Consider the following 25,856-nt stretch of genomic DNA (forward strand, 5'->3'; position numbering starts at 1 on the left):
CAGGTTTGTGGAGTTTGTCACAGTCACTACAGAAAACCGCAGAACTCCCACACCCCCCAGTCCTTGCAACAGGGCGGCCACTTCCTTTCCGTGGCTGTGAGCATGGAGGGCTGCTCCGGAACAGGGAGCAGGAGCTGCGGCTTGGACCGGAAGCCGACTGCTCAGGTGTGAGCCTGGGTTTCCCTGCTGGCTGCCCGGGCAGATTCAACCTCTCGGCCTCGCTTGCCTCGTCTGCGCCGTAGGGACAATAATACTTCCCTCCCAGGTGTCAGAAGGCAGCAGTGCTTAACCCTGTTAGTCTCAGGACCCCTTCACCTTTTATTTTTTCCATCTTCTTGAAAGGGGCAGTGACCCCGAGAGGTCCTTCATCCACTGGTTCACTCCCCGGATGCCCACCACGGCCAGGGCTGCGCCAGGCTGAAACCAGGAACTCCTCGGGGTCTCCCATGTGGGTGGCAGAGACCCACGCACTTGGGCCATCGTCTGCTGCCTCCCAGGATGCATTAGGAGGAAGCTGGGCAGGAAGCAGAGCCGCCCAGACTCCACTAGGCACCTGGATGTGGGAGGTGGGCACCCCAAGCAGCGGCTTAGCCGGCTGTGCCACAGTGCCTGGCCCCTCTACAGGCTTCAGTGACTGAAGCCAGCACACAGCCTCTGCTGGGTATGCTCTGTCTAGGGATGTCAACCGTAATTCAAAATGCAAACATGTTTTTGAGACTTATGATTTAAAAAGGGTAGAAATATTACATGTTAAATATTTTTTAAAGATTAATTTGTTGGGGCAGGCGCTGTGGCGCAGTAGGTTAATCTGCCTGTGGCGCTGACATACCATATGGGCGCCAGATCGAGTCCTGGCTGCTCGTCCTCCAGTCCAGCTCTCTGCTGTGGCCTGGGAAAGCAGTAGAAGATGGCCCAAGTGCTGGGGCCCCTGCACCCACGTGGGAGACCTGGAAGAAGCTCCTGGTTCGGATCGGCCCAGCTCTAGCCATTGTGGCCAATTGGGGAGTGAACCATCGGAAGGAAGACCTTTCTCTTTGTCTGTAACTCTACCTCTCAAACAAATAAATAAAAATTTTAAAAAAGATTTATTTATTTATTTGAAAGGCAGAGTTACAGAGGCAGAGAGAGACAGAGAGGCCATAGCAGAGGGCTGGATCAGAAGTGGGGCAGCCGGGATTCAAACTGGCGTCCATATGGGATGCCAGCACTGCAGGTGGGGGCTTTACCCATTACTCCACAGCGCCAACCCCGCATGTTAAATATTTTTTAAATAAAAATTAACTATGCTTGGGGCTGGCATCTATGAAGACAGCGAAAAGGGGGCAACCTCTCAGAGGCCCCCCTGGGCACGGCGACCCTTTTCACAGAGCCCAGGGAGTCAGATTAGGAAGCAGTATCTGTAAAGATCTTGGAATGGGACTCGCACTATGTATTTTGTAGCTAAATGTGAAGCAAATACTCCGTGCATCCTAAACTTTTTTTTTTTTTAATATATTAATCAGTGGGTACCAGGTCGGGGTGAGACTTCTGCCTTGGGGAGCTCACAGTCAGACCGGGGAGGCCTCTTGTGTAACCAGAGCTGCCCAGTGGCGGCCAGGGGTGGGTGGTGGGCGGCTGCAGACTGCGGGAATGCAGGGGAGAGGGTCCCGGGCCCGTGGCCTGGGTTGTGGTTCAAAACAGGTTCTCCTGGGGGTGGCAGGGGGGTCTCAGGGACGTGCGGATTGAGCCAGGTCCAAAGGACAGGGGGCTGAGACACGAAGACTCGCGGGGCCGAGGTCCCGGGCCGGCCTCGCCCTGGCTGTGAAGTGGCGTTCACGGCACCGGGAGCCGCGCTCGGACGCCGGACCCCTCCCCGCGCCTGCCCCTCTCCCAGCGCGGGAGCCGGAGCGCAGGGCCTGGCGCCGCCCTGTTCGCCCGGTGCCCGAGCCGCAGCGGAGGGGCTGGGGCCGGGGTCCCTGCCTTCACGCCAGAAGCCCCACCCTGTTCTTGAGGTGGGGGCCGCCCCCTCCTCTGCCCGGCCTCGACCCTCCCCGGCAGCGGGTGGCGGAGGAGGAGCCGGGAGCGGGAGGCGGGCGGGGAGCGGTGCCCCGAGGCGGCAGCCGAGCAGGCGGTGGGTGCGCGCGGCCGCGGGGACCCCAGGGCGCCACCGGGCGGCGGAAAGCGGGCGCGCCCCTCGCCAGCCCGGGATCGGGGCGGGGCGCGCGGCATCCCCGCGGGGGGAGCCGGTCCGCCGGCCTCGTCGCCGCCGCCAAAGTTTCCCGGAGGAGCCAGGGGCCGCCCTTCCTCCCGGGCCTGGCCGCGCGGACGCCCCCCGGGCGCGAGCCGTTTCCGTGGGCAGCGGGGCCCCTCGCCGGCGCGCCCGGCGCCTCCATTGCGCCCAACTCGGATTCCCAACTTGGGAGGCGCCGCGGGCCTGCGCACGCGCGCGCCTTCCTCACCTCCCCTCCTCCTCCTCCTCTTCCCCCGCCCCCACCGGGGAGCAGGCTCGGGGCCGAGCCGGGCGCCCTGAGCCGCCGCCCGCCCGGCGCGCCCTCGCCCGCGGGCCCCCTGAGCACGGGGCGGCGGCGCCGGGGCGGCCGGGCCGGCTGCCCGCGACGCCAAGTTTGGGAGTTGCACTAGTTGGCGGGGCGGCCATGGAGCTGGAGCGGGGGTCGGAGCCGGCGGCCGAGTCGGCGCTGGAGAAGAACGTGGCCGAGCTGACCGTCATGGATGTGTACGACATCGCGTCGCTCGTGGGCCACGAGTTCGAGCGGGTCGTCGACCAGCACGGCTGCGAGGCCATCGCGCGCCTCATGCCCAAGGTCGTGCGCGTCCTGGAGATCCTGGAGGTGCTGGTCAGCCGCCACCACGTCGCGCCCGAGCTGGACGAACTGCGCCTGGAGCTGGACCGGCTGCGCGTGGAGCGCATGGACCGCATCGAGAAGGAACGCAAGCATCAGAAGGTGGGCGGCGGCTCGCTCCGGCCCCTCGGGGCGGCGGGGCCGCGGGGCTCTGCGAGTCTGAGCGGACGGGAGGAGAGCGCCCGAGCAGGGAGGGAGGCCCCGGCCCGGTTCTGCCTGGCAGGTGCCATCAGACACCTTTGCCGTTTCATAGCTGGGTGACCTTGGGTAAGTTACCTGACCTCTCTGGGGTTTGCGGCCTCACCTGGCAGCGGTGGGCACCTTTCGAGAACGGTGGGGTGAGGCCGGTAAAGTGCCCAGGTGCTGTTTTCCTGGAAGGAAGGGAGCCCCGGCTCTTCAGTGTCCCCCGTGGCACCAGGCTCCTTTCTGGTCCCCAGGGAAGGGGCTGGGACCTGCGGCCAGTCTCCAGGTCCCTGCTGCAGCCGTTCCGGGGCTTCCTTCATTTGCCCGCCTGTGCCCTGGGGGGCTGGCCGGCCTGGATTCCTTTCTTTGCCCCTCAGGACCCTGTGAGGGAGGAGTTACCTTCATCTCACAGAGGGTGGGAGTGGAGTCGGTGGAGATGGCTCCCCGCCTGCTTGAACCCCAGCGAGAGGGGCTTGGAGGCGGCTGCCCGTGCCACCACAGAGGGAGTTTGTCTGAATCACGGCTTCCCACTGGGCCGCGCGTCCAGACGGGGAGTCTGGGGAAAAGGAAGTGGGAGATATGTGGTTTCCGGCCCCGACCTCAGCCCGGGAAGTCCTGGCAGGCCCTGCAGGCTGAGACTGGGAGGAAACAGCTTTCCTGGGGGGCTCAGGGTGCCTGGCCCGCTCTGGCTTGCCCTGCGGCCTCAGGAAACACAGCTGGCCTCCCCGAGCCTCCCTGGCTGGCCACCACCTGTTGTGTGTTTCGGGGAGAGCTGGCAGAGCTGGGGCTGCAGCCTGCGCCCGAGGGCAGGTCCTGGGTGGCCGAGAGCGCGGTTGCCAGGTTGGACTGCCTGTCCTCACAGGTCCCTGGCCCTGAGGTTCCATGTCCAAGGTCACACTCGGAGCCTGAGCCTGCCTCGCTCCTCTGCTCAAGTTTCGGGATTGCAAGGAGCCACGCAGGCTTTGGTTTCGAGACCCCGCCCCCCCCCCCAGGTCTGCCTCAGTTTCCTCGGCTGTGAAGTGGGAGAACAGTCGTTACCTGCTAGGGACAGTCGTTACCTGCTAGGGTGTGTGAGGATCCATGGAGGTGGGAGAAGCCCAGTGCCCAGGGCGGAGCCTGCCGGGCGCGAGGCTTCGCAAGTGGTCCCCCTATTTTTAGGCCTGGGCGGACTTGCCGCTGGACACTGGGGCTGACAGTGGGGCTCCTCCCCGGAGGCCCCCATCCCTTCCAGAGGGCCAGAGTGGGAAGGGGCCTTTGGAAACCTGTGTGTGCGGCTGCCTGTCACTGACCGGGACTTCAGGGCTCAGCCCCTGTCACACGGAGGCCCTGGCCCCCGTGTCCCCAGCCCTGGTCCTTTGGTGCTGCCGCGGCTGGCAGACACCCTCGGGAGCTGCTGGCGGTCGCCAGGCCTGAACAACTGCACTTGTTGCTTCTGGAGCACGCTCAGCCAGGACGGAACCAGCAGCCCGTCCAGAGCCTGGCTGGCTGTGAGCAGGGAGGACCAGCTCATGAATCAGAGGACAAAATCCTTTTCGCAGGCCCCTTCCTTCCGTCCTGGGGACCTGCAGAAACTCCCGAGGTCCTTTTCTGTAGCCTTGAGTGCTGTTTCCATGAAAAGTTTTCCAGGTCTGCCTGGCCGCCCGAGTGTGGCTCCAGCGAGACGCGCCCGCCTCCCCCGCACACGCCGGCGCTTGGTCAGTGCTGCGCATCCGTCGGTCTCAGACGCTCAGTCTGCAACCTCACCCACAGGCCTGGCCTGCAGGGCACCCTCCTCGGTGCCATGGGCAAGCAGAGAAAAGCCAAGCGGTGGGGGCAGGGGCCCCCATGCAGGGCAGCAGTGGGGTCAGAAGGAGGCGTGGAAGCGCACAGTCTTTGCAGACCAGTGGCTGTGCACGGGCGTGTTTAGTGAGCTCCGTGGGCACTGGAGTGGTCTTGACCCTCGTGGGCAAGGCCTTTTTGGGCAGGGTCATCAGACAGAAGTGTGATGTGGCTCCCCGGTCAGTGGGACAGGCGAGGGGAATTTTCACACATCCTACCCGAGGTATTTTCTGGGTGTCAGCCCTGTAAGTAATTATGAATGAGGTCTTCTGCATTCACTTTTTTCTACTCCATCTCTGAACCTGGTGTGTATTTAACCCTTGTTGCACGGGTCATTTCCGCCAGACGTGGTCCAGGCGCTTAACGCCATGGGTGTCATTAGAGCGTGAGGAGAGAGATTTAAAACCAACATCAGCTCATGGGAAATGGCATGAGAAAAATACGACAGTGCCTCAGAAAATCTGAGAATGGAATTGACAGATAAACTTACTTTGGTGCGTAAATATTTTGAGAGGCCGGCGCTGTGGTGCAGCGGGTTAAACCACCTCCTGCAGTTCCGGCTTCCCACATGGGCACCAGTTCAGTCCCGGCTGCTCCAGCTCCCATCCAGCTCCCTGCTTCTGGCCTGGGAAAGCAGCGGAAGATGGCTGGAGTGCTGGGGCCCCAGCCGCCCACGTGGGAGACCCGGGCGAAGCTCCCAGCTCCTGGCTTCCGTCTGGCCCTGCCCTGGCCATGTGGTCAATTGGAGAGTGAACCAGCAGAGGGAAGATCTCTCTGTCTCTCTGTGTCTAACTCTGCCTTTCAAATGAATAAGTAAATGCATCTTTTTAAAAATGTTTGAAATCCAGGGTGGGCATTTGGCTTAACATCCATGCCACCCTGTGGCATCCCATATTGGAGTGCCTGGGCCCCTGCCCCTCTCTGCTCCTGGGCCCCTGCCCCACCTCTACGCCTCGGTCCCTGTCCCTCTCTGCTCCTGGGCCCCTGCCCCACCTCCGCGCCTGGGTCCCTGCCCCACCTCCGCGCCTGGGTCTCTGCCCCACCTCCGCGCCTGGGTCCCTGCCCCACCTCCGCGCCTGGGTCCCTGCCCCACCTCCGCGCCTGAGCCCCTGCCCCAGCTCTACGCCTGGGTCTCTGCCCCACTCTGCGCCTGGGTCCCTGCCCCACCTCCACGCCTGGGTCCCTGCCCCACCTCTACGCCTGGGTCCATGCCCCACTCTGCGCCTGGGTCTCTGCCCCACTCCACTCCCAGTCCCAGCTTCCTGCTGCTGCACAGCCTGGGAGACAGCAGTGATGGCTGAGGAGCTGAGCTCCTTCCACCCACCCACACCGGGAGACCCAGATTGGGTTCCTGGCTCCCGGCTTCAGCCTGGCCCAACCCTGGCTGTTGCAGGCGTTTGGAGAGTGAAACAGTGGGTGGGAGGTAGCTGATGTGTGTCTCTCTCTACCTTTCAAATAAATAATTAAACTTTTTTATCTATGCAGCTTCTATGACATGCATTTCCATGAACTTTTAAAAGACCCCTCCTAGACCAAGGAGATGTCTATTATGACTATCAGTTTTGTTGAGAGGTAAAGTCAGAGAGCTCCTATGCACGGGTTCACTCCCGAAATGCCCACGATGGCTGGGGTGGGCTGGGTTTGGAGCAAGCAGCTCAATTCAGGTCTCGCAGGGGGGAGGCAGGAACCCAGTTACCTGAGTCCTGACCACTGCCTCCTAAGGTGCGCGTCGGCAGGAGGCTGGAGTCAGGAGCCAGAGCCGGGGTTGGCCCCAGGCCCTGTGATGTAGGACACTATCTTAACTGCTCCTCTACCCGTCCCAAAAAGGAAGATGTTAGGAGACTGGCTGGGGTGGGGGTCTTACAGGTGGGGCGGTCAGGAGGGTGAGAGCTGAATGATGTGTAGAGCCAGCCACAGAGAGATCTGGGAGAGAGGCATTCTGGGTAGGAGACACAGCAAGGGCCAAGGTCCTGAGGCAGGAACCTGTGTGCTGCAAGCAGGGAACACAGACAAGGCTGGCGTGGCTGGAGCAGTGTGGGCGAGGGAGGGGCTTCCCCGGGAGATGAGGGTAGGGGTGGAGGGACCTTGCTGGCTGCAGTCGGCAGTCAGAGGCTCACTGGTGCCGAGAGAAGGCAAAGGAGGTGAGCAGCGGAGGCGGTTCGGGGCGGGCACGTTGGCTGCACGGAGCCAGGTTGAGCTCTTCGCGGTGGGCTCGGAGGAAGGGGCTAGAGAGAGGAGGAGCAGCCGGGAGAGCAGGGCAGGCGCGTGAGAAGGAGGAGGAAGGTGTGGTGCGGTTGCACCTGGAGACTCGGTGCCCAGAGGTGTGCTTGACCCACGCAGCCAGTCCTGGCCCCCCCAGGCCTGAGTGGGTCTCCCTGGGTCCTGACACTCCCTGGGTGTCAGGAAGGCTCCATTCCTGCGGGGGGTGCCAGAGAGGAGCCCGCCGCTCAGCCCTTCCCAGCTCCAGGGCCTGGAGGGTCTTTGGCCTGGTCTGCGGCCCCTCCCTCCCACCCTTCCCCAGGCAGCTGTGCGGCATCTGCACACACACCTCTGCACCCACACCTCCTTGTCGCCGGCTCCCACCCCCTGCCTCCCTCCTGCAAGGGGCTTCGCACGGTTATGGAAGAAGGGGGTTGGAAGCGGTTTGGGGCAGGCTTGTGGTGTACAGTTCAGAAGGCGCCAGTGAGGACATGGACGCGTGTGTCGCATATCCCATTACCTGAGTCCAGGACCCCGCTCGGGCGTCCAGTTCCACTTCCTGCCACTGCAGGCCCTGGGAGTCTCAGGTGAGGGCTGGAGTGCTGGGTCCCTGCAGCCCACGTGGGAGACCTGGTGGAGTTTCTGACTCCTGGTTCTGGCCCTGGGCCCAGCCCTGACTGCTGTAGGCATTTGGGGAATGAATCAGAGGCTGTGAGCCCCCTCCCAGCTCCCCACGTCTGTCTCTCTGTCCTCTGCCTTGCAAATTTTGGTGTAAAAATATTGCAGAGTCCATGCATGATTTTTCATGAAACACACTTTTTTTTTTTTTTTTGAGAGGCAGAGTTAGTGAGAGAGAGAGAGAGAGAGAGAGAGACAGAGAGAGAAAAGTCTTCTTTTGCCGTTGGTTCACCCTCCAATGGCCGCTGCAGCCAGTGCGTTGCGGCCGCCACACTGCGCTGATCCGAAGGCAGGAGCCAGGTGCTTCTCCTGGTCTCCCATGGGGTGCAGGGCCCAAGCACCTGGGCCATCCTCCACTGCCTTCCCGGGCCACAGCGGAGAGCTGGCCTGGAAGAGGGGCAACCGGGACAGAATCCAGCGCTCCAACCGGGACTAGAACCCGGTGTGCCAGTGCTGCAGGCAGAGGATTAGCCTATTGAGCTGTGGCACCGGCCATGATACACATTTTAAAAAAATGTTTACTTGACAGAGTGAAAAGAGAGTAAGAGGGACAGACAGAGAGAAAAAGAGATCTTCATCCGCTGGTTCACTCCAATGAAATGGCTGCAGCAGCCAGGGCTGGGCCAGGCGGAAGGCAGGACACGGGCTCCATCCCAGGCGCCTGTGGTGGCAGGTGTCACCTCCCAGGGAGGCATCAGCAGGGAGCTGGATCAAGTATATTCCCATACGGGATTCTGGCGTCTCAAGCGGTCGCTTAACCTGCCGGGCCACGACACCAGCCCTGAGGTCACATTTTCCATGAACTCCTTTTAACAAGGTTTGTTTACTCTTTTTGTTTGAAAGGCAGAGTGTTGAGTGAGTGAGAGAGAGAGGGAGTGAGCGAGCCTCCATCCGCTGGTTCACTCCCCAAATGCCCCCAACAGCCTGGCTGCACCTGGGAGCCCGAGGGAGCTGGACCGGGAAGGGGGGCAGCGGGGACTCCCATCTGGGATGCGAGGGTCCCAGGCGGTGGCTTAACCCGCCGCCATGACGCCATGGAAGGACCCTGTGCTGACACCCACCCACCCAGGTAGTCCAGGGTCAGCCCCACCCCCAGCCCCTAACCTAACCACATCTGCAAGGTTGCCTTTTACCACACAGGGTGACAGATTGCGGGGCTCCGGGGATTAGGCTGTGATGTCTGTGAGGTCGTTGCGCTCCTGCCTCAGTCGGCTGCCCTGAGCCCCTGTGGGAGCAGACAGCTCTGCGGCTGGCAAGTCGTGTGTCCGCTCCTTCGTCCCATCCCCACAGCCGCCCCCCGCCCCCACCCTCGCCTCCTGGGCTGAGCCCGCTGCACCCACACTCCGTGATGACCTCTCTGTCCCCGGTGCTGCTTCCTGGCGGGGGAGGTGGGATCTAGGGCTTTAGCTGGAAGATGGACGGAGGCTAAGCTGACCATCCGGCACCTGCCGGCCTGGGAGGGCTGCGGAGGCGCAGGGAGCCATGACATTCCGGGGCCCTGGCAGGATTCCAGCCACTTTCCCTGTAGTCAACCTGGGGTCCCCACAGCACCTCCCAGGACAGAACCCATGCCCTCCCCCTCGTCTCCAGGACACCCGGAGGCCGAGTGGCGTGCCCACCTGCCCAGGGCACTCCCGTCAGTAGCAGGCGGCAAAGAGGGGCCTCGGAGTCGGCTCTGGGGTCTGGGCCTGAAGCCACGACTTTGGGCAGGCGGCAGTGGTGATGCCCGCACACGGTTTATGGTTTTACCACGTCCATTTCACGTTCAGGGCTTTATTGAGCTTGCCCCACACCGTGCAGTTCATCCATTTGAAGTATCCAGTGCGGTGGTTTTCAGTCGATTGGAGAACGTTTTCATTACTACAGAAGACCTGTACCCATAGATCGCGGCCCCTCTGCCCCAGGGCTCCGCCCTGCACGGCACCAGTCTCTCCCTGTTCTGTGGATCGGGCTGTTCCGCACAGTTCATGTCCACAGGACCACACGACACCGGACCTTTAGTTTCAGGCCTCCTTCTTTAGCATAATTGTTTTTAAAGATTCATTTGTTTATTCGGGGGCCTACGCTGTGGCTCAGCAGGTTAAACCACTGCCTGCAGCACCGGCATCCCATGTGGGCAGCATTCAGGTTCCGGCTACTCCACTTCCGATCCAGCTCCCTGCTAATGCACCTGGGAAAGCAGTGGAGGATGGCCCGAGTGCTTGGGCCCTGCACCCATGTGGGAGACCCGGAAGAAGCTCCTGGCTCCTGGCTGCACTGCAGCCATTTGGGGAGTGAACCAGCGGATAGAAGGTCTCCCTCTCTCTCTGCCTCTCCCTCTCTTCTCTGTAACTCTGCCTTTCAATTAATTAATTAACTTAAAATTTTATTTATTTGAAAGGCAGAGCATCAGAGAAAGAAAGAGAAATAAAAAGCTCTTCTGTCTGTTGTTTCACTCCCCAAATGGCCACACCAGCCAGGGTTGGACAGGTTGAAGCCAGGAGCCAGACCTCCATCCGGGTCTCTCACACGGGTGGCAGGGGCCCAAATAATTGGGCGTCACTGCTGCCTCTCAGATGTATTAACAGGAAGCTGGAGCGGAAGTGGAGCAGCCAAGACTGGAACCGGAACTCCCGTATGGGATGGCGTTGTCCTGGCCTAACCTCGTGGAGCCCGCCCCTATGTAACGTTAACTAAAGCTGCAGCGTTGTCAACGCTCTGTAACCTTTTACATCTGCGTGACGGTGCCTTGGGGCGATGTGGGGGTCCGCGGCTGAGGGGCGTCTGCGTTTGGCTGCTCTGAATTGTGCGGGGCCCACGTCCACCTTTCCTGGAGCAGAACCACAGCGCCCCCTGTGGCAGCGTTGTCCAAAGTGGCTGCACCTCTCGCCCTCCCACCAGCAGCGTCCAGGGCTTCCAGTAGCAGACGGCAGCCCCCGGGGAAGTGATGCTCGGGGCTGATCTCGTGTGTCCCCACTCTGCCGTGTCTGGGTCCCCAGCTGAGGGGAACTGGCTCGGAGTGATCCAGGGAGTTGCCAAAGACGCCTTGAGGAGAGCCGTGCGTGAGGCAGCCGGGGAATTGGGGCAGGTGGCGCTGCCTGCCTGGACGGCCCCAGGCGCCTGGCAGCCTCTCCCCCTGGGCGAGAGGTCTGTGCAGACCCCGCGTGCAGCCCAGAGGGTCGGACAGGTGGCTGGGAACAAAGGAGGGGACCCGCACCCCTCCTCTGTCATCCCGATGGTTGCTGAAAAGTGCAGTCCGGCTTCGTGCGTGTCCGAGGGCAGTTCCGGGACAGTTGTCACCCGGCCAGGCACTCGTGGCATCAGTGGGGTGCCTGCCCTGCAGGAGGCACCTTCTGTTTTCTTACGGAGGTGCTGTAGGGGTTAGCGGTGGCCTCGGCTGCTCACCTGCCCGCCGCCTGGTCCCCGTGGGGAAGGCGGCAGCCCAGAGCCCGGGGCTGGGCAGGCTGTGCAGGCTGTGACTGTGGCCCCCGCCCTGGCAGGAGCTGGAGCTGGTGGAGGACGTGTGGCGCGGCGAGGCGCAGGATCTGCTGTCCCAGATCGCCCAGCTGCAGGAGGAGAACAAGCAGCTCATGACCAACCTGTCCCACAAGGACGTCAGCTTCTCCGAGGAGGAACTGCAGAAGCACGAAGGTAGGGGGCGGGGCAGGGCGTGCACGCTGTCACTCCAACCCCTGGGCTCCGGGCTCCCCCGACCCTGGAGCCTCCGCTGATGGCAGCTCACAGAGGCTGCAGCACTCAGGGCAAGACGGAGGCCTTGCTCTCGTCACGTGGTCTTCCGGTGCAGAGGAGGTCGCCGATGCCAGCGGCACGGTCCCTTCTGGTGGGGGCCTGGCCCTCGGCACCGTCGTGGCTCTGAGAGGGAAGGGTTGCTCTGATGAGGCTGGAATCCTCGCCTTAGATGCCTGTTGTCGCGACGCGCGATGAACACACCGAGTCCTGAACCCAGCACTTGGATGCCGGCTGGCTTTGACTGAATCACCTGTGTGCCTAAGCTGCCCCCTGATGTTAAAAAGAAGGTCACAGCCGTATCTCCCTCGGGAGGTTATACCAAAGATTAAATGAGTCGGTGGGCGTAGACGGCTTGGAACCCTGTCTGGTACCTAGCAAACCGCAGCAGGCGTTCCTGGTGTTCTCGGAGCTGCTGTTATGGTGTCTGCCTCCTTACTGAACAGATGAGGAAAAACGTAGACTGAGGGGGCAGGGGGTTGCCTGGGGTCACAGCGAGTTGGTGGCAGAATCAAGACCAGAAGTGGCCCCTGGAGGAAGGCTTCTGCCTCTCTGGGACCTTGGCGTAGGCTTGGAGGAAATGCAGGGTTCAGGCTGCCGGGGAGATGGAGATCTTGCCCAGCCCCGAGAGTGGCCCACTGTGGCATCCCGGAGCCCAAGAGCTCGTGGCCCCCAACAGAGGGCAGTGTTCCTTCACTCACCCGTCTCCTTTGTCACCAATGGAACGCCTGCTCTGTGCCTGGGCTGCGCTGGAGACTGGGATATGTGATGTGGCTTGAGTCTCTCTCCTACAAAAGGGACGGGGGGGGAGAGCCTGGCCCAGTGATGCACTCAGCCCCGCAAGTGAAGGCGAGGAGTGAGACAAAAACAAGCAGAACACATGACAAGTGAAAGACAGGCTCAGGCGTGGAAGGCCCTGGGAGGTGTCAGTCAGTTACATCGGAGGTTACATTAAGTGTAAATGAGCCAGATACTGCAGTTCAAAGACAAGGATGGTTAGGCCGGTGTAAGTCCAGCTGCCTGTTCTTTGTAAGAGACGTCCGTCCGTAGTAAAAGTTGAAAGCAAAAGAGGAGAAAAAGATACACCATGCAAATACTGACCCAGAGGACGCTGTACAGTGATGTGAATGTAGGACAGATAGACTTTAAGGCAAAAGCATCAATAGAGGTTACTTTCTAGTGATAAAACAGTTCTGCAGGAAGATCTAGTGATTTTTTAAAAAAGATTTATTTTGTTATTTGAAAGTCAGAGTTACACAGATGTGGGGAGCAATCCGGACTAGACTAAGTTACTCAAATTGAGACTTATTCTATGCATCTGCTCTCCCACAATGTGGCGCTGGGAGAGAAGTAAACAGCTTCCGCACAGCTGCCTCCAGTTCAACTAATAAACTGTAGGACTTGCTCCTGATTGGAGGAGAGCAGCGTACTCGGCGTGTGGGCAGCCGAGTTGGGATTGGCGGAGGAGGACTATAAAGGAGGAGAGAGACGGCATGCACCTGGAACATCTATGGGGAACATCTAAGGGAACCCGTGCAGCCCCCGAGAAGAGCCGGCTGGCGGTGTGCCGCTCCCCTGCGGAAGTGGGGAATGCGGCCAGGGGGAACGGAGGTGGAAGGGATAGTAGCCAACCCGGGAAGAACCAGCAGCAAACCCGGGGAGGGCCGAGCAGACGAAAGAACAGCGCAGGGTCCTGTGTCGTTCCCCCACGAAGACGGGGAGCGACACACAGAGAGAGAAAGAGGGGTACAGAGAGAGAGAGAGAGGTCTTCCATCCACTGGTTCACTCCCCAATTGGCCACAACAGCCAGAGCTGTGCTGATCCAAAGCCAGGAGCTCCTCCCAGGTCTCCCACGTGGGTGCAGGGGCCCAAAGACTTAGACAATCTTCTACTGCTTTCCCGGGCCACAGCAGAGAGCTGGATCAGAAGAGGAGCAGCTGGGACTTGAACCAGCGCCCATATGGGATGCTGGCATTGCAGGCAGAGACAACCCACTGTGCCACAGTGCTGGGCCCAACCAGTCTTTTAAAAATAAAAACAAAGAATCATATCCTAATTATGCTGGGAAGTTTTTAAATAGACGTGTTTAATTGAAAGGCAGACAGCTCTTTCGTCTGCTGGTTCACTCCCCAAGTCTAGACTGCTACGTTGGATTTAGTGCTGTGAACTTTCCTCACTTATCTGGCAGAATTTCTGTATCAGTACGGATCTGTTCTTCTTTTCTCTTTTTCCTAAATTTTAATTTATTTTTATTTACCTGAAAGACACAGAAACAGACAGAAAGATCTTCCCATCTGCTGGTTACTCCCCAGGTGCCCGTAACAGCCAGGAACTGGGAACTCCATCTGGGCCCTCTGTGCGGGTGGCAGGGGCCCGTGTCCCTGAGCCATCATCTGCTGTCTCCCATGGTGTGCGTTAGCTGGAAGCCGGGCCAGGAGCAGAGCCGGGGCTGAGACCCAGGCGGGCTGATGCGGGCTGTAGGCATTTTAACCTCCGTGCCAGATGGCCCCACCCCGCCCCGTTCTGGTCTTTTGGAAGGACAGAGAAGCAGTTTAGCTTGGGCTTGGGAAGTCTGAGCCTGGAGAACAGGCTGCTGTTGTCCGCCCGACTGGATCCAGCCATGGTGGGGTTGAGCCCGGTCCCTGGGGCCGCTCCCTCATCTGTAAAACGTGGGCTTTGTTTTGAGCCCTGAGTCAGTTCGGGCGGACGCCGGGCACTGGGAAAGCCCGGGTCAGTACTGGCTGCCGTTTGCCCCGTAAGCAGTGCTGTGGTCTGCAGGTCACCCGTGTAAATCGCACAGTTCCGGTGTTTTCTGTAGGTGCAGAGCCGGGCCCTGCCACACTCGCAGAATGTCTTCATCAGCAGCCACCAGTCCACGCCGTCTCTGCGGATGTGCCGGCCCGGACGTTCTGCAGGAACGCAGCCGTGCAGGGCGGGTCTGCTGTGCCTGGTGCGGCAGAGTCGCGGTGCGGCCGCGGTGCAGCTGTGTCGGGAGCTGCCTCCCTGCTGCTGGCGGCCGGGTCGGATTCCAGTCTGTGGAGACGGCGTGTCTGCTTCACCTGCTCACCCCCCCGCCGACTTCCAGCTTGGTCCCACGCTTCGGCTGCCACGAGCGTTTGCGTGGCGTGCACGTACCGGCTGTTTTCCGTTCTCTGGGTACAGGCCTAGGAGTGGCGCTGCTGGGTCATACAGAGACTGTACCAGACCTACCAAGGGCCCTGTAGCCATCTTTTTATGTGTCACATTTCTGCAGGGCGCGCAGGCCTCTAGGGTGCCCCGGGAACTCAGCCCGAGGCAGTGAAGCCGCAGAGGCCACGGCTGAGAGCACCGAGCCGCCTCACCACAGCTGTGTGCTTCCACGGTGTCCCACGGCGCTGCCCGGCTGTCCTGCCGCAGCCCACGGGAGTGCAACCTCAGACGCGCTGTCCGCTGTAGCGTGGGTCAGCCCCCAAAGGGCCAGCCCCGGAGGCTGCTCAGCTCCTCCACTCCATCAGCCCCCCCCCCCCCCCGAGCCAAGCAGCCCGGCAGATGCCAGGCGTGCCTTCGTGGTTATTTTTACTTTGCCTGGGAAGCCATGGGAACGGGAGGATAGACTTCCTCCACCTGTCAGGGGAACGGACATCAGGCAGATGGGGCCCTGGGAGGAGGTGGAGCCCGTGAACGTGGGGTCCTGGGCCAGGGGTGACCTTGAGCAGAGGCCGGGCGGAAGCCGGGGGTGGACTGAGGGGTTGAGCGTGCAGCTGCCCAGTTTCTGTGGGTGGCACAGTGTGGCTTTCTCAGCACTGGGTGGGCCCTGCACTCGGAGCCACCTTGGTGGCCTCCTCTCCCTCTCCCTGGGGCCCCTGGACCCTGTGCTACACCTGGAGCCTTCCTGCCCCTAGACAGCGAGCCGCACTCTCAGAAGGAGCTTGCCAGCGTGCAGCCGGAGGCGCCTGGTTAGCGGCTAAGGCACACCCAAGGGGCTGGCGTGGTGGTGCGGTGGGTTAAGCCGCCACCTACGATGCCAGCATCCTATATCGGGTCTCAGCTGCTCCACTTCCAATCCAGCCCCCTGCTGATGGCCTGGGAAAGCAGCAGAAGATGACCCAATGCTTGGGCCCCTGCACCATGTGGGAGACCCGGAAGAAGCTCTTGGCTTCAGCCTGGCTCAGCCATTGTGGCCATCTGGGAAGTAAACCAGCAGATGGAAGACCTCTCTCTCTGTCACTCTTTCAAATAAATAAACAGAAACCACCCTGGGTGGGCGTTCAGCATGGCAGCGAAGACCTGTGTGGGGCGCCTGTTCTGCGTGTCAGCGCTCCGGGCTCCAGTCTGGCTCTGCTCTGAGTTCCACTCCCTGCCCATGTGCACCCTGGGCGGCAGCAGTGGTGAACCAGTGGCTGGGAGATTCTCTCTCTCTCTCTCTCTCTCTCTCTGCTGTTCAGATCAACAGTGACAGGAGGAAGTGGCAGGCGAACCATCGCTGCCGCCTTCCAGGGTCTGCAGTGGTGGGAGCCAGAGCTGGGAATTGAACCCAGGCCCTCTGATGCCCTCGATGCAGGCCTTACCCACTAGGCTTGCGCTCTGATGTGGGGAGCCGGCTCACGAACAGAGGCTTCTCCCGCCGCACCCTGGCGTGCCAGCCCCTCTGGGTTATTTGCCAGCCGTCCTGCCGGGGACTTGCCTAGGATGCAAGTGTGGGCGGGCCGTGCGTGTGCCCGCTTCAGTCGGTGCTGGCCCGGGCTGCTTCCCCACTGCTGTGTTCTGAGAGGCGCCTTGCTGGCGATGGCGCCGGCGCACACGGAGACGGCTGTGGCATCACCAGTGGCGCAGTCTTGGGTCGCCTGTCATATTTGCAGCCTGTCACTGGCGAAGGTGTCGGCCATGTGGTGACACCGTTTTCCAGGGCAGCCTCCGGCATCTCCAGGGTCCTGGGGGTTTTCCGTGCTCTGCCTCCCAGCGAGGGGGCCATGGCAGGCACAAGCAGGAGCCCGCCGTGTGGTCCCGTGACCGCCTGCTGTGTCCTGAGCATTGCTTTCTCAGTGGGCTGTTGTCACCCATTTTATAGATATGGAGACTGAGGCACAGAGAGGCCAGCCCATAGCCACACGCCCAATAACTAGGAGCCGGCGTTTGAGCCACAGAGGCTGAGCCGGGCGTCACTGAGCAGTGTCCTCTTTCGTCACATGTGAGGATACAGGTGCTCCCTAATAACTCAAACCTGCGCCCGGGTGGGCGTTTGGTCCAGTGGTCCAGAGAAAGGGGTCGAATCCTAGCTCTGGCTGCTGACTCCGCTGAGACCCTGAGGAGCAGCAGGTGATTGGTCAAGTACCTGGGTCCCTGCCACCGACGCGGGAGACCCCGAGGGAGCGCCTGGCTCCTGGCTTTGGCCTGGCCCAGTCCTGGCTGTCAAGGGCATTTGGGGAGGGAAGCGGCAGATGGGCGCTCCGGCCGTCTGTCTGTCTGTGTCTGCCTCTCAGATACGACCGCAGTGCTGAGAAGGAGTGAGTGGGGGGTGGGGGAGTGGGCAGAGGGAGAATCGGCTGGGCTGGGGAGTGGAGGGAGGGAGGGCTACTCGGGGGTGTCAGTGAGGAGGGGACTCTGCGGGCGCTGGCGGTGCTGGGCGCGCGCGGGGAGGCGGCCCCCAGGCGGGTGAGAGGAGGGGGCCTCCAGGCCGGCGAGGGGAGGCGGTGCAGCCCCCACTGCTGTCCCCCGCCCAGGCATGTCGGAGCGGGAGCGGCAGGTGATGAAGAAGCTGAAGGAGGTGGTGGACAAGCAGCGGGACGAGATCCGCGCCAAGGACCGGGAGCTCGGCCTGAAAAACGAGGACGTGGAGGCTGTGAGTGACGCCCGGGCTGTGCCCGCCCTCCCGGCCGGGAGGGACCACTGGGGCGGACCCTCTGCCCCCCACCCCTGCTTCCTCGCTTGCCTTCTCCAGTCCATGGTGGGAGGCCCTGCCCCGAGCTCCGGGGGCCACATCCCTACTGGGAGGGCGTGGCAGTGCCCAGTGGCCCGGGTGACCCAGCTCCGTCCACACCCCGGGGAGGCCCCAAGGCCCCGTCAGCTTGAGCTGAGGCCCCCCAGGCCACCTCAGCCGCCCTCTGCCGGCAGATTGGGCGTGCTGCGGGCTGCTCCAGGAATCCACGCGTATCTGCCCGAGTCAGAGAAAGACTTCGCTCTCTCTCCTCGCGTCATGGTGTATCAATTCTATGACACCGACCTCCCACCTGCCCTAAGTTTATCCTGGGAAACATACAGTTGCCCATCTCTGGTGTCACCGGAGTTGTAAGAAGATGAACAGATCCAAACAGAGAACGAGGTGCGCCACGCGGATGGCACGCGCCGGCGCGGGGCACGGCCTGAGCCGCCGTCCGTGGTCTCCCCTCGACAGCTGCAGCAGCAGCAGACTCGGCTGATGAAGATCAACCACGACCTCCGGCACCGCGTCACGGTGGTGGAGGCGCAGGGCAAGGCCCTGATCGAGCAGAAGGTGGAACTGGAGGCCGACCTGCAGACCAAGGAGCAGGAGATGGGCAGCCTGCGCGCAGAGCTGGGAAGGCTGCGGGAGAGGCTGCGGGGCGAGCTCAGCCCGGACGCGGACGCGGAGGAGGAGCCCGAGGTGAGCGGGCGGGCCGGGGGCGGAGCCTGAGGTGAGTGGGTGCGGGGCACAGGGTGGAGGGCGAGCTCAGCCCGGACGCGGAGGAGGAGCCCGAGGTGAGCGGGCGCGGGGCGTAGGGCACAGGGCGCTGGGCAGGGGAGGAGCCTGAGGCGAGCCCGTGCGGGGCACGGGGTGCAGGGAGCAGGGCGGGGGAGGAGCCCGAGGTGAACGGGCGCGGGGCGCGGAGGTGGCGGGGGAGGGCGAGGCTGAGCAGCGGTCCTGGGGTCTCCCCGTTGTACTTTAGAAAATGGGAGGTCCGGAGAGCAAGCCGCTGGCCTGAGGACACACGGCAGGGTGGGCAGAGGCAGGGCTGGGTCTGGAACCAGGGCTGGCGACCGGGCACTGCCGTCTGTTCCCTCCTTCGTCTGTTGGCGAGCCCAGACTAGGCCCTGTCCACGAGGTGCTGGGGGTTTGGTGTGGGCCCCAGATGTGTCGGTAATCATGCGATGCTCTGTGCCCCAGCAGAGACCTGGGCACAGCGTCCACCTCGCCACCCGAACACAGGTGCCCAGAGGTGGGAGCACCGTGTGTTGTCAGCTGATGAGTGGTGATCAGGCGGGGGCTGTCCCCACGGGGGCGGGGGGAGGGCATGCCAGGAAGGAACCCTGGGAACCAGGCTGTCCCCAGGAGGCTGTGTGTGGGGCGAGGCCATGTGCACAGCGTCCACGCGGTGCCTCGGACGGCTGGGGCCGGGGAGGTGGGAGCATGGCCGCGGCTGCTCGGCGTGACGGGGATGTCCTGGACTTGGACGGCGGCGATGGCTGCACGGCTCTGAATGCACTAAACCCCTGGGACTTTATACTGGAAAGGGGGGATTTTGTGGTATCTGAATTATATTCCGAATTTTCAAGAGAAGAAATGCACAGGGAAGGAGAGGCACAGGGGCAGGGGGCCGTCGCTGGAGCCAGGCTGCCAGGGTCGGGGCCAGGCGCGCTGCTGGCCACCTCCGCGACCCTCTGTGCGGGCCCCCTCGTCTTACCCCAGAGTCGTTCCAGGAGTTGAAGGAGCTGGGTCACTGGAAGCCAGTGTCACCTGTTGTCACCAGCACAGTGCGGGGTCTTTCCCAGACGGAGAAATGTGTGAGAGCGAAGTAGGGAGTGAGTTCCAGGCAGGGGATGGGTGTGCTAAGGCCCTGTGGTGGAGAAACTGCAGTGCCGAGTGACGGGGAGGTCAGGGAGGTGGGCAGGGGTCAGTCCCGCAGGCCACGTGGAGGAGAGGATTCGGTTTTCCCTCTGAGAGCAGTGTGCTGGGTGCTGTGAGGGTTCAGGGAGCTCACGGCCCAGTGCGGGCGACAGCCTGGGCACCGGCAGCCTCGCTTTGCCGGAGCAGCTGGGGGCTGGGAGAGTGCCCGGAAGTCAGGGCAGAGACGGGCAAGGGGGGAAGGTGAATTGGGGGAGGGGTGTCACCGAGGCCGCTGCTCGGGTTCCGGGATCCCACCGAGGGGGCAGCCAGAACCCCTCCCAGAACCGCCCTTCTGAAGAACGAAGGCTCAGACGTGGACCGGCAGGCCCCGGCCCCCAGGGGAGGGGTGGCCCCCAAGGGTGAGGCGGCCCCCAGGGGTGGGGCATCGCCCAGCTTCTGAGCAGACACGGAGGCAAAAATGGCCGGACATCCAGCATGAGTGGAGGCAGCGCCCTGGGTGTCTCCACCCGCACGGTGGCCCTGTGGCGTGGGGCGTTGTGGCAGGGCTGCGGCGTGAGGCTGAGATCCGGACAGGGAGCAGGTGGCCAACAGGTGGCACAGCAGGTGGCCGGGCGCCAGCGTGCGCTCTCCCTCCGACAGGTTTTCACTGACTGTCTGAGGCCTGCGGGCGCTGCGCTAGTCACCTGGGCTGGAGGACAGGCGTGCTCGTGGGCAGGTGGGCTCACGGCCCAGCGCTGTGTCCTGAGGGTGTGAGGTACAAGAGAAGGGAGGGGCCTGCTTTAGTGGTTGAGCCGGGGGAAAGGGGATTGGTTGGCCAGAAGTTTTGAGTTGGGAATGGCGGCGGGTTCCAGGTGCCAGGTGCTGCTCTCGGCGCTGGGGCCGTTGTCCGGCAGGCTCCCACCGCAGCCTGGCCCCTGGTGCTCAGCCGGCGTAGCAGTCCCAGGAGAAGAACCTCGCCCCTTTCCCAAGACTCCCAGCGACAGCCGCGGGGAGTCCTCTCCTCATTCCGCCACCCACCCATCACTGTGGCCACTGGTGTAGCATACGTGCCTTGCCGGGCCAGGAAGACTGAGAGTGGGGGCAGGGTCTTCCTCCAGCGGCAAGCTGCGGTGACTTAGCCCCAGGTGCAGGCAGGGGCGGGGGTTGGGCAGTAGCTGTGGTCTGCAGCTCTGGCGACCTGGAGCCAAGAGTGCCACCCGCAGGGCTCAGAGCGGGAGGGGTATGCAGGCGTCAGCAGGCGAGTGGGGAATCAGGGCAGTGGGGGGAGCTGGCCCAGACGCATGGCCATGGGATGCGGGGGAGGGGGGCACGCTCAGGCCTGTCTCCCTGGTCCGGCGAGGCCCACAGACCTGACCCCAGCCCGCTCTCCACCTCTGCAGCAGTGCCCCTGGGCGTGGCTGTGGGGAGGGGGGCTGGCTTCCCTTTCTGGCAGTCGAGGGGTGGGGGTGGGGGAGGAGAGGCAGGTGGTGATGACCAGGAACCTGCTGAGCTGCTCTGGTCCCACGCCCGGGACGGGCTGCCCTGTGCATCCCTCGGGCTGTGTGGAGTTCGCCTCGTTGTCATCCAAACAGGGGCTGCAGCTGTGCTGTCCCGTGGCCCGGGCCCTGGCCCGGGCCCGTCCGCCTCTCTCTGGTGGCCAGTGAGGTGCCTCGTCTGACCGGCGTGTGTGCTGGGAGAGGGCGCGGTGAATGGCGGGGCAGGGGCCGGGCCGGCCGGCAGGTGCAGCTTGTGGGATGCCCGGGGTTTCCCGCAGAACGCGGGGCAGGCTGTCCTGGCCTGGCAGCCGTGGAGCCAGCCTGGAGAGCAGGCAGCCGTGGTGGGAGCTGGGAGCCCAGAGCTGGAGGGGAGTCCCCTCCCTTCACTGCTGTGTCGGGCTCAAGCCCGGGGCAGGCGCGGTGGCGCAGCGGGCGTTCTGGGCGCCTGCACATCATAACAGGAGCGCGGGTCCAGTCCTGCCTGAGCTGCGTCCCGTCCCCACCGCCGCGGCCGCGGAGCCCTCCCCGAGGGCGCCAGGCAGCTCTGCAGCACGAAGCTCGGGGGCTCGGTCGTGTTTATACTTCCCAGCGCTGCACAGTCACCATTGCTGTCCCTAAAAGGCAGCAGCCCCTGCTCACCGGCAGGCACTGCCGTCCCCCCCGTCCATGGCTCCGCTTTCTCCATGGAGGCCTTGTCCTATTCTGGTGCCCGGTGCGCCTTCCAGTTCCCACTCCTCGTGTCACGGCCGAAGGTCCACCTGCCTTCCACAGAGCTGCAAGCCCGGCTGTTAACAGCTGCCCCTTGGGTTTCTCCGCCCCCGGGCCCTGCTGGCCTAGGACATTCTGGTTAAAGTGGACGGCAGGTCATATCTAGGCGAGTTTATGCCTGCTGGGTGGAGGTAGCGAGCCGCCCAGAGCACAGATGGTCATCCCCATAGCTGTCCTGGTGTGGAACGGGGTGGGTGTCGGCGCAGTGGTTAGGAGGCCGCGTGGGATGCCTGCGTCCTGCATCGGAGGGCCTGGGTTCGAGTTCTGGCTCCCCTTTCAGTCCAGCTCCCGGCTGATGTGCACCCCGGGAGGAGGCAGCATGCGGTGCCTCTGGTACTTGGGCCCCTTCCTCCCACGAGGGAGACCCAGATGGAGGGCCTTGCTCCTGGCTTCAGCCTGGCCCAGCCCTGGCTGTTGTGGGCATTTGGGGAGCGAATCAGCAGATGGAAGCCATCTCTCTATTTGCCTCTGTCTCCTGTTCAAAAGAGTAAAACACTAATTTTAAAAAAATTTAGAAAAGGGCCGGCGCCGCGGCTCACTAGGCTAATCCTCCGCCTAGCGGCGCCGGCACACCGGGTTCTAGTCCCGGTTGGGGCGCCGGATTCTGTCCCGGTTGCCCCTCTTCCAGGCCAGCCCTCTGCTGTGGCCCGGGAGTGCAGTGGAGGATGGCCCAGGTGCTTGGGCCCTGCACCCCATGGGAGACCAGGAAAAGCACCTGGCTCCTGGCTCCTGCCATCGGATCAGCGCGGTGCGCCGGCCGCAGCGCACCGGCCGCGGCGGCCATTGGAGGGTGAACCAACGGCAAAGGAAGACCTTTCTCTCTGTCTCTCTCTCTCTCACTGTCCACTCTGCCTGTCAAAAAAAAAAAAAAAAAAAAAAATTTAGAAAAGGGCTGGTGCCGCGGCTCACTAGGCTAATCCTCCACCTGTGGCACGGCACCCTGGGTTCTAGTCCCGGTTGGGGCACCGGTTCTGTCCCAGCTGCTCCTCTTCCAGTCCAGCTCTCTGCTGTGGCCCGGGAAGGCAGTGGAGGATGGCCCAAGTGCTTGGGCCCTGCACCCGTCTCTCTCACTAACTCCGCCTGTCAAAAAAAAAATAATTTAGAAAAGGAAGTATGTGCGAGGAGTGGGAGAACAGGTGCTTTGGCTCTGGGGCAGCACGGGCCACTCCCGGGCAGCCAGGCCTCACTGCCGCTTACCGGTCTCTTGGGCCTCCCTGGGCAGGGCAGCTCCCTCAAGCCGTGCCCAGAGTGCCCGCAGGGACGAGTGCACACCTGCGGATGGACCTGGCGTGTCCCAGATAACCTCCCTGGCCCGTGGTCCCTCGGGGAGTAAGCCGAGAAGGGCCGCTGCCTCCGGCCGATGCTGTGCAAGCCACTGGTCATCGAGGGAGGAGCCTTTGCGTTCTCTGGGTCTGGCCAGTGCGGTCCTGGGCTGCCCGTGGCACCACAGTCACTGCCCCGAGGCCTGGGAGAAGCCGGAGCTGCAGGCTGCTCTCGTCCGTGTACTTTCGGGGGGAGCGGTGGTCCCCGAAGCAGAGCTTCTGCACACCCCTCGGGGACCCCAGCTCTAAGGGATCGGATCCCTGCTTCCCCCAGAAAGCCGTCCCTGCCCGAGAGGAAGAACTCGGGCTCTGAGGAAGCCTTTGGGGGTAGGCCGGGGTTGCCACAGCCTCAGAGGCCTGCGCTTCTAGGAATCCCCTGTGTGCTAGCAGGGCCTGGAAGCGCTCCTGGGAGGAGCGGGGGGCCTGCCCTTGGCCCCCAGGGAGCTGGGAGTCGGCCAGTTCCTCGGAAGGCCTTTGCCCCTCCCCCAGGCCGTAGGGTCTTCTGTCATGCGGCACCTGCAAGGGACACAAGGAAGCAAGTCCCTCACCCACTGGTGACCAGCAGGACCTAGCTGTCTGTGGCCAGAGGGTGGGGCCAGAAGGACACGCATAAAGAAAGGCAGGCGGGGCCGGCGGAGTGAGCAGAGTGAGCTGAGCCTCCTCCTGCAGCGCCCGCATCCCATGTGGGCGCCGGTTTGAGTCCCGGCTGCTCCACTTTCTGTCCAGCTCCCTGCTGATGGCCTGGGAAAGCAGTGGAAGATGGCCCAAGTGTGGGAGACCCAGAAGCTCCTAGCTCCTGGCTTCTAGTCAGCCCAGTGGTCATTTGGGAAGTGAAACAGCGGATAGGAGACCTCTCTGTCTCTCCTTCTCTCTAACTCTGCCTCTCAAGTAAAATATAAATCTTAAAAAAAACAGCTGCCACCCAGTGTCTGTCTGTCTGCCCATCCTTCCTTCCTTTCTCTTTCTTTTTGAAGTTTTATTTATTTCTATTTCAAAGGCAGGGGGTGGGGTAGAGAGAGAGAGAGATCTTCCAGCACTGGTTCACTTCCCCAATGCCTACAACAGCAGCCAGGACCGCGCCAGGCCGAAACCAGGATCCCAGAATCCACATGGCTTCCCTGTGTGGGTGGCAGGGATCCACTGCTGCTGCCTCTCGGGGTGCGCACCAGCGGGAAGCTGGACTGGAAGCGGAGACAGACGCTGAACCCAGGCACCCGGGTATGATGTGGGCGTCCCAAGCAGCGGCTAACAGTGCCGGCCCTGCTGCTTTAAAAACTGTCTTCGCGTGTCTGCTTCGGCGGCACATACATCAAGTCGAACGATGCAGCGACGAGTAACGAGGGGGACGGGCGGATTCGTGGAGCGTCCTGCGTTTTTTTTCCCCTGAACGTGTCGCGTGCCGGAGCCACGAGGCGCCCGTCCTCCCCGGCAGGGAAGCCGCTCTCGCGGTCACTTCGCTGGCACTGCCATTTGCCACTGATGACCGTTCTTCTCTTCCTTTGGGAGAGAGCGAGAGGAGGATGCGGTCGGAGTGGTAAATGAAAAATAGTTAATTACAAATTTATTTATTTGTGAGACAGAGCTCTCAGCCCCTGGTGTAACCCCCAAGTGCCCACGGCGGCTGGGCTGGCTCAAGCTGACGTCGGGAGGCGGAGCCCCAGTCACCTGAGCCTTCACCGGCGCCTCTCTGGGCCGGCCTGGCAGGAAGCCGCAGTCAGGAGCCAGCGCCAGAGATCCAGGCTCAGCTGTGGGAGGCCACACGCCTGCCCCCCAACCCCGATGCTTTTCCCAGGAGCAACCCCAACCCCAGACTGCACTGTGAAGTCTCCTTGGCAACCGGTGCAGCAGGGTTTGCAGCGCGTGACTGCCGTGGGGGCCCCAGGCGGGTCTCGGGGTGCCAGATTTGCAACCTCTTGTGTGTGCGACTAATGCCCCGAGTTCCTGCAAACTCCTGCCCGTCTGCAGACCCCGCGCCCAGGGCTGCCTCCGCAGCGCTGTCATCCCTGTTCTCAGCACTCAGCTTGGGCCCCCTGCGCCCCGAGCCTCCGGCCTGTGAGCTGCTGGTGGTGCGGGTCTTCCCCAGCCCCTGCTGTGTGCTGCTGATCTGTCTACGTCCAGCCTTGCTCCATGGTCAGCGTGGGCAGCTGGCATTATTTTTTTTTTTTTTTTGACAGGCAGAGTGGACAGTGAGAGAGACAGAGAGAAAGGTCTTCCTTTGCCGTTGGTTCACCCTCCAATGGCTGGCGCACCGCGCTGATCCAATGGCAGGAGCCAGGTGCTTCTCCTGGTCTCCCATGGGGTGCAGGGCCCAAGCACTTGGGCCATCCTCCACTGCCCTCCCTGGCCACAGCAGAGAGCTGGCCTGGAAGAGGGGCAACCGGGACAGAATCCGGCGCCCCGACCAGGACTAGAACCCAGTGTGCCGGCGCCGCAAGGCGGAGGATTAGCCTAGTGAGCCGCGGCGCCAGCCAGCAGCTGGCATTATTGAGTGCTTGCTGTATACCAGTCACTTGCTAAACGTGGTCCTGTGTTGAGGACACAGATGTGGCTGTCAGGTGGTCCCAGGAGCAGCCCCGGGGCTGGACCCAGCGGACACGCCCTGGAGACACAGCAGTGCCGACTCCCAGAATTCCTAGCAAGTTTCATCCTCCAGTGGCTCCTCCCCTGCCCACAGCGGGAAGCGGCCTGGTGCCACAGCCAGGTGGTCCGGGGGACAAGATGTGTGCCAGGCTCCGGCTTCTTGCTGTGCCAAGGCACCGCCCCTGCTGCCCGCTGCTCCATGGCTTGGCATGACCAGACCTGCCCTCCCTCCCCGGCCTGCCGGGCTGCTCTTTGTCACCTGATCTGCCTCGTGGGCTTCAAGTGTCCTGTCCCGGGAACAGCTTGTCCCAGCTCTCCCTGGATCTGAGGCCTTGCGTCACCATCCAGGCTGGAGTCCCCTTCTCCTTGGGAACTGCTGTGGTTTTGGTTTTCTGGGGTAGGGGTGGGAGGAGTACAGAATATCGTCCCACTTCCCCTATCCCAGAGCTTTCCACTGTTGTCTGGCCTCTGTCCACTCTTCTTGGC

General features: G+C 62.6%; 1 protein-coding gene across 4 annotated transcripts in view; it reads left to right on the top strand.

Moving 5' to 3' along the window:
* The first annotated feature begins 2,420 nt into the window (after positions 1–2,420).
* Positions 2,421–25,856, top strand: part of RILPL1 (Rab interacting lysosomal protein like 1) — a 33,127-nt gene continuing 9,691 nt past the window's right edge. For all 4 annotated transcript variants that reach the window (XR_011385252.1, XM_051828877.2, XM_051828876.2 and 1 more), the window contains exons 1-4: positions 2,421–2,942; positions 11,198–11,348; positions 17,145–17,263; positions 17,816–18,043. Coding sequence is in view for 3 of the 4 variants with exons in the window: in XM_051828877.2 (XP_051684837.1) it covers positions 2,634–2,942; positions 11,198–11,348; positions 17,145–17,263; positions 17,816–18,043 (807 nt within the window). In the remaining variant the exon portion in view is untranslated. The remainder of the gene's footprint in view (positions 2,943–11,197; positions 11,349–17,144; positions 17,264–17,815; positions 18,044–25,856) is intronic.

The sequence above is a fragment of the Oryctolagus cuniculus genome, chromosome 21, assembly GCF_964237555.1.
Source record: "Oryctolagus cuniculus chromosome 21, mOryCun1.1, whole genome shotgun sequence".
In the NCBI taxonomy this organism is placed as follows: domain Eukaryota; kingdom Metazoa; phylum Chordata; class Mammalia; order Lagomorpha; family Leporidae; genus Oryctolagus; species Oryctolagus cuniculus.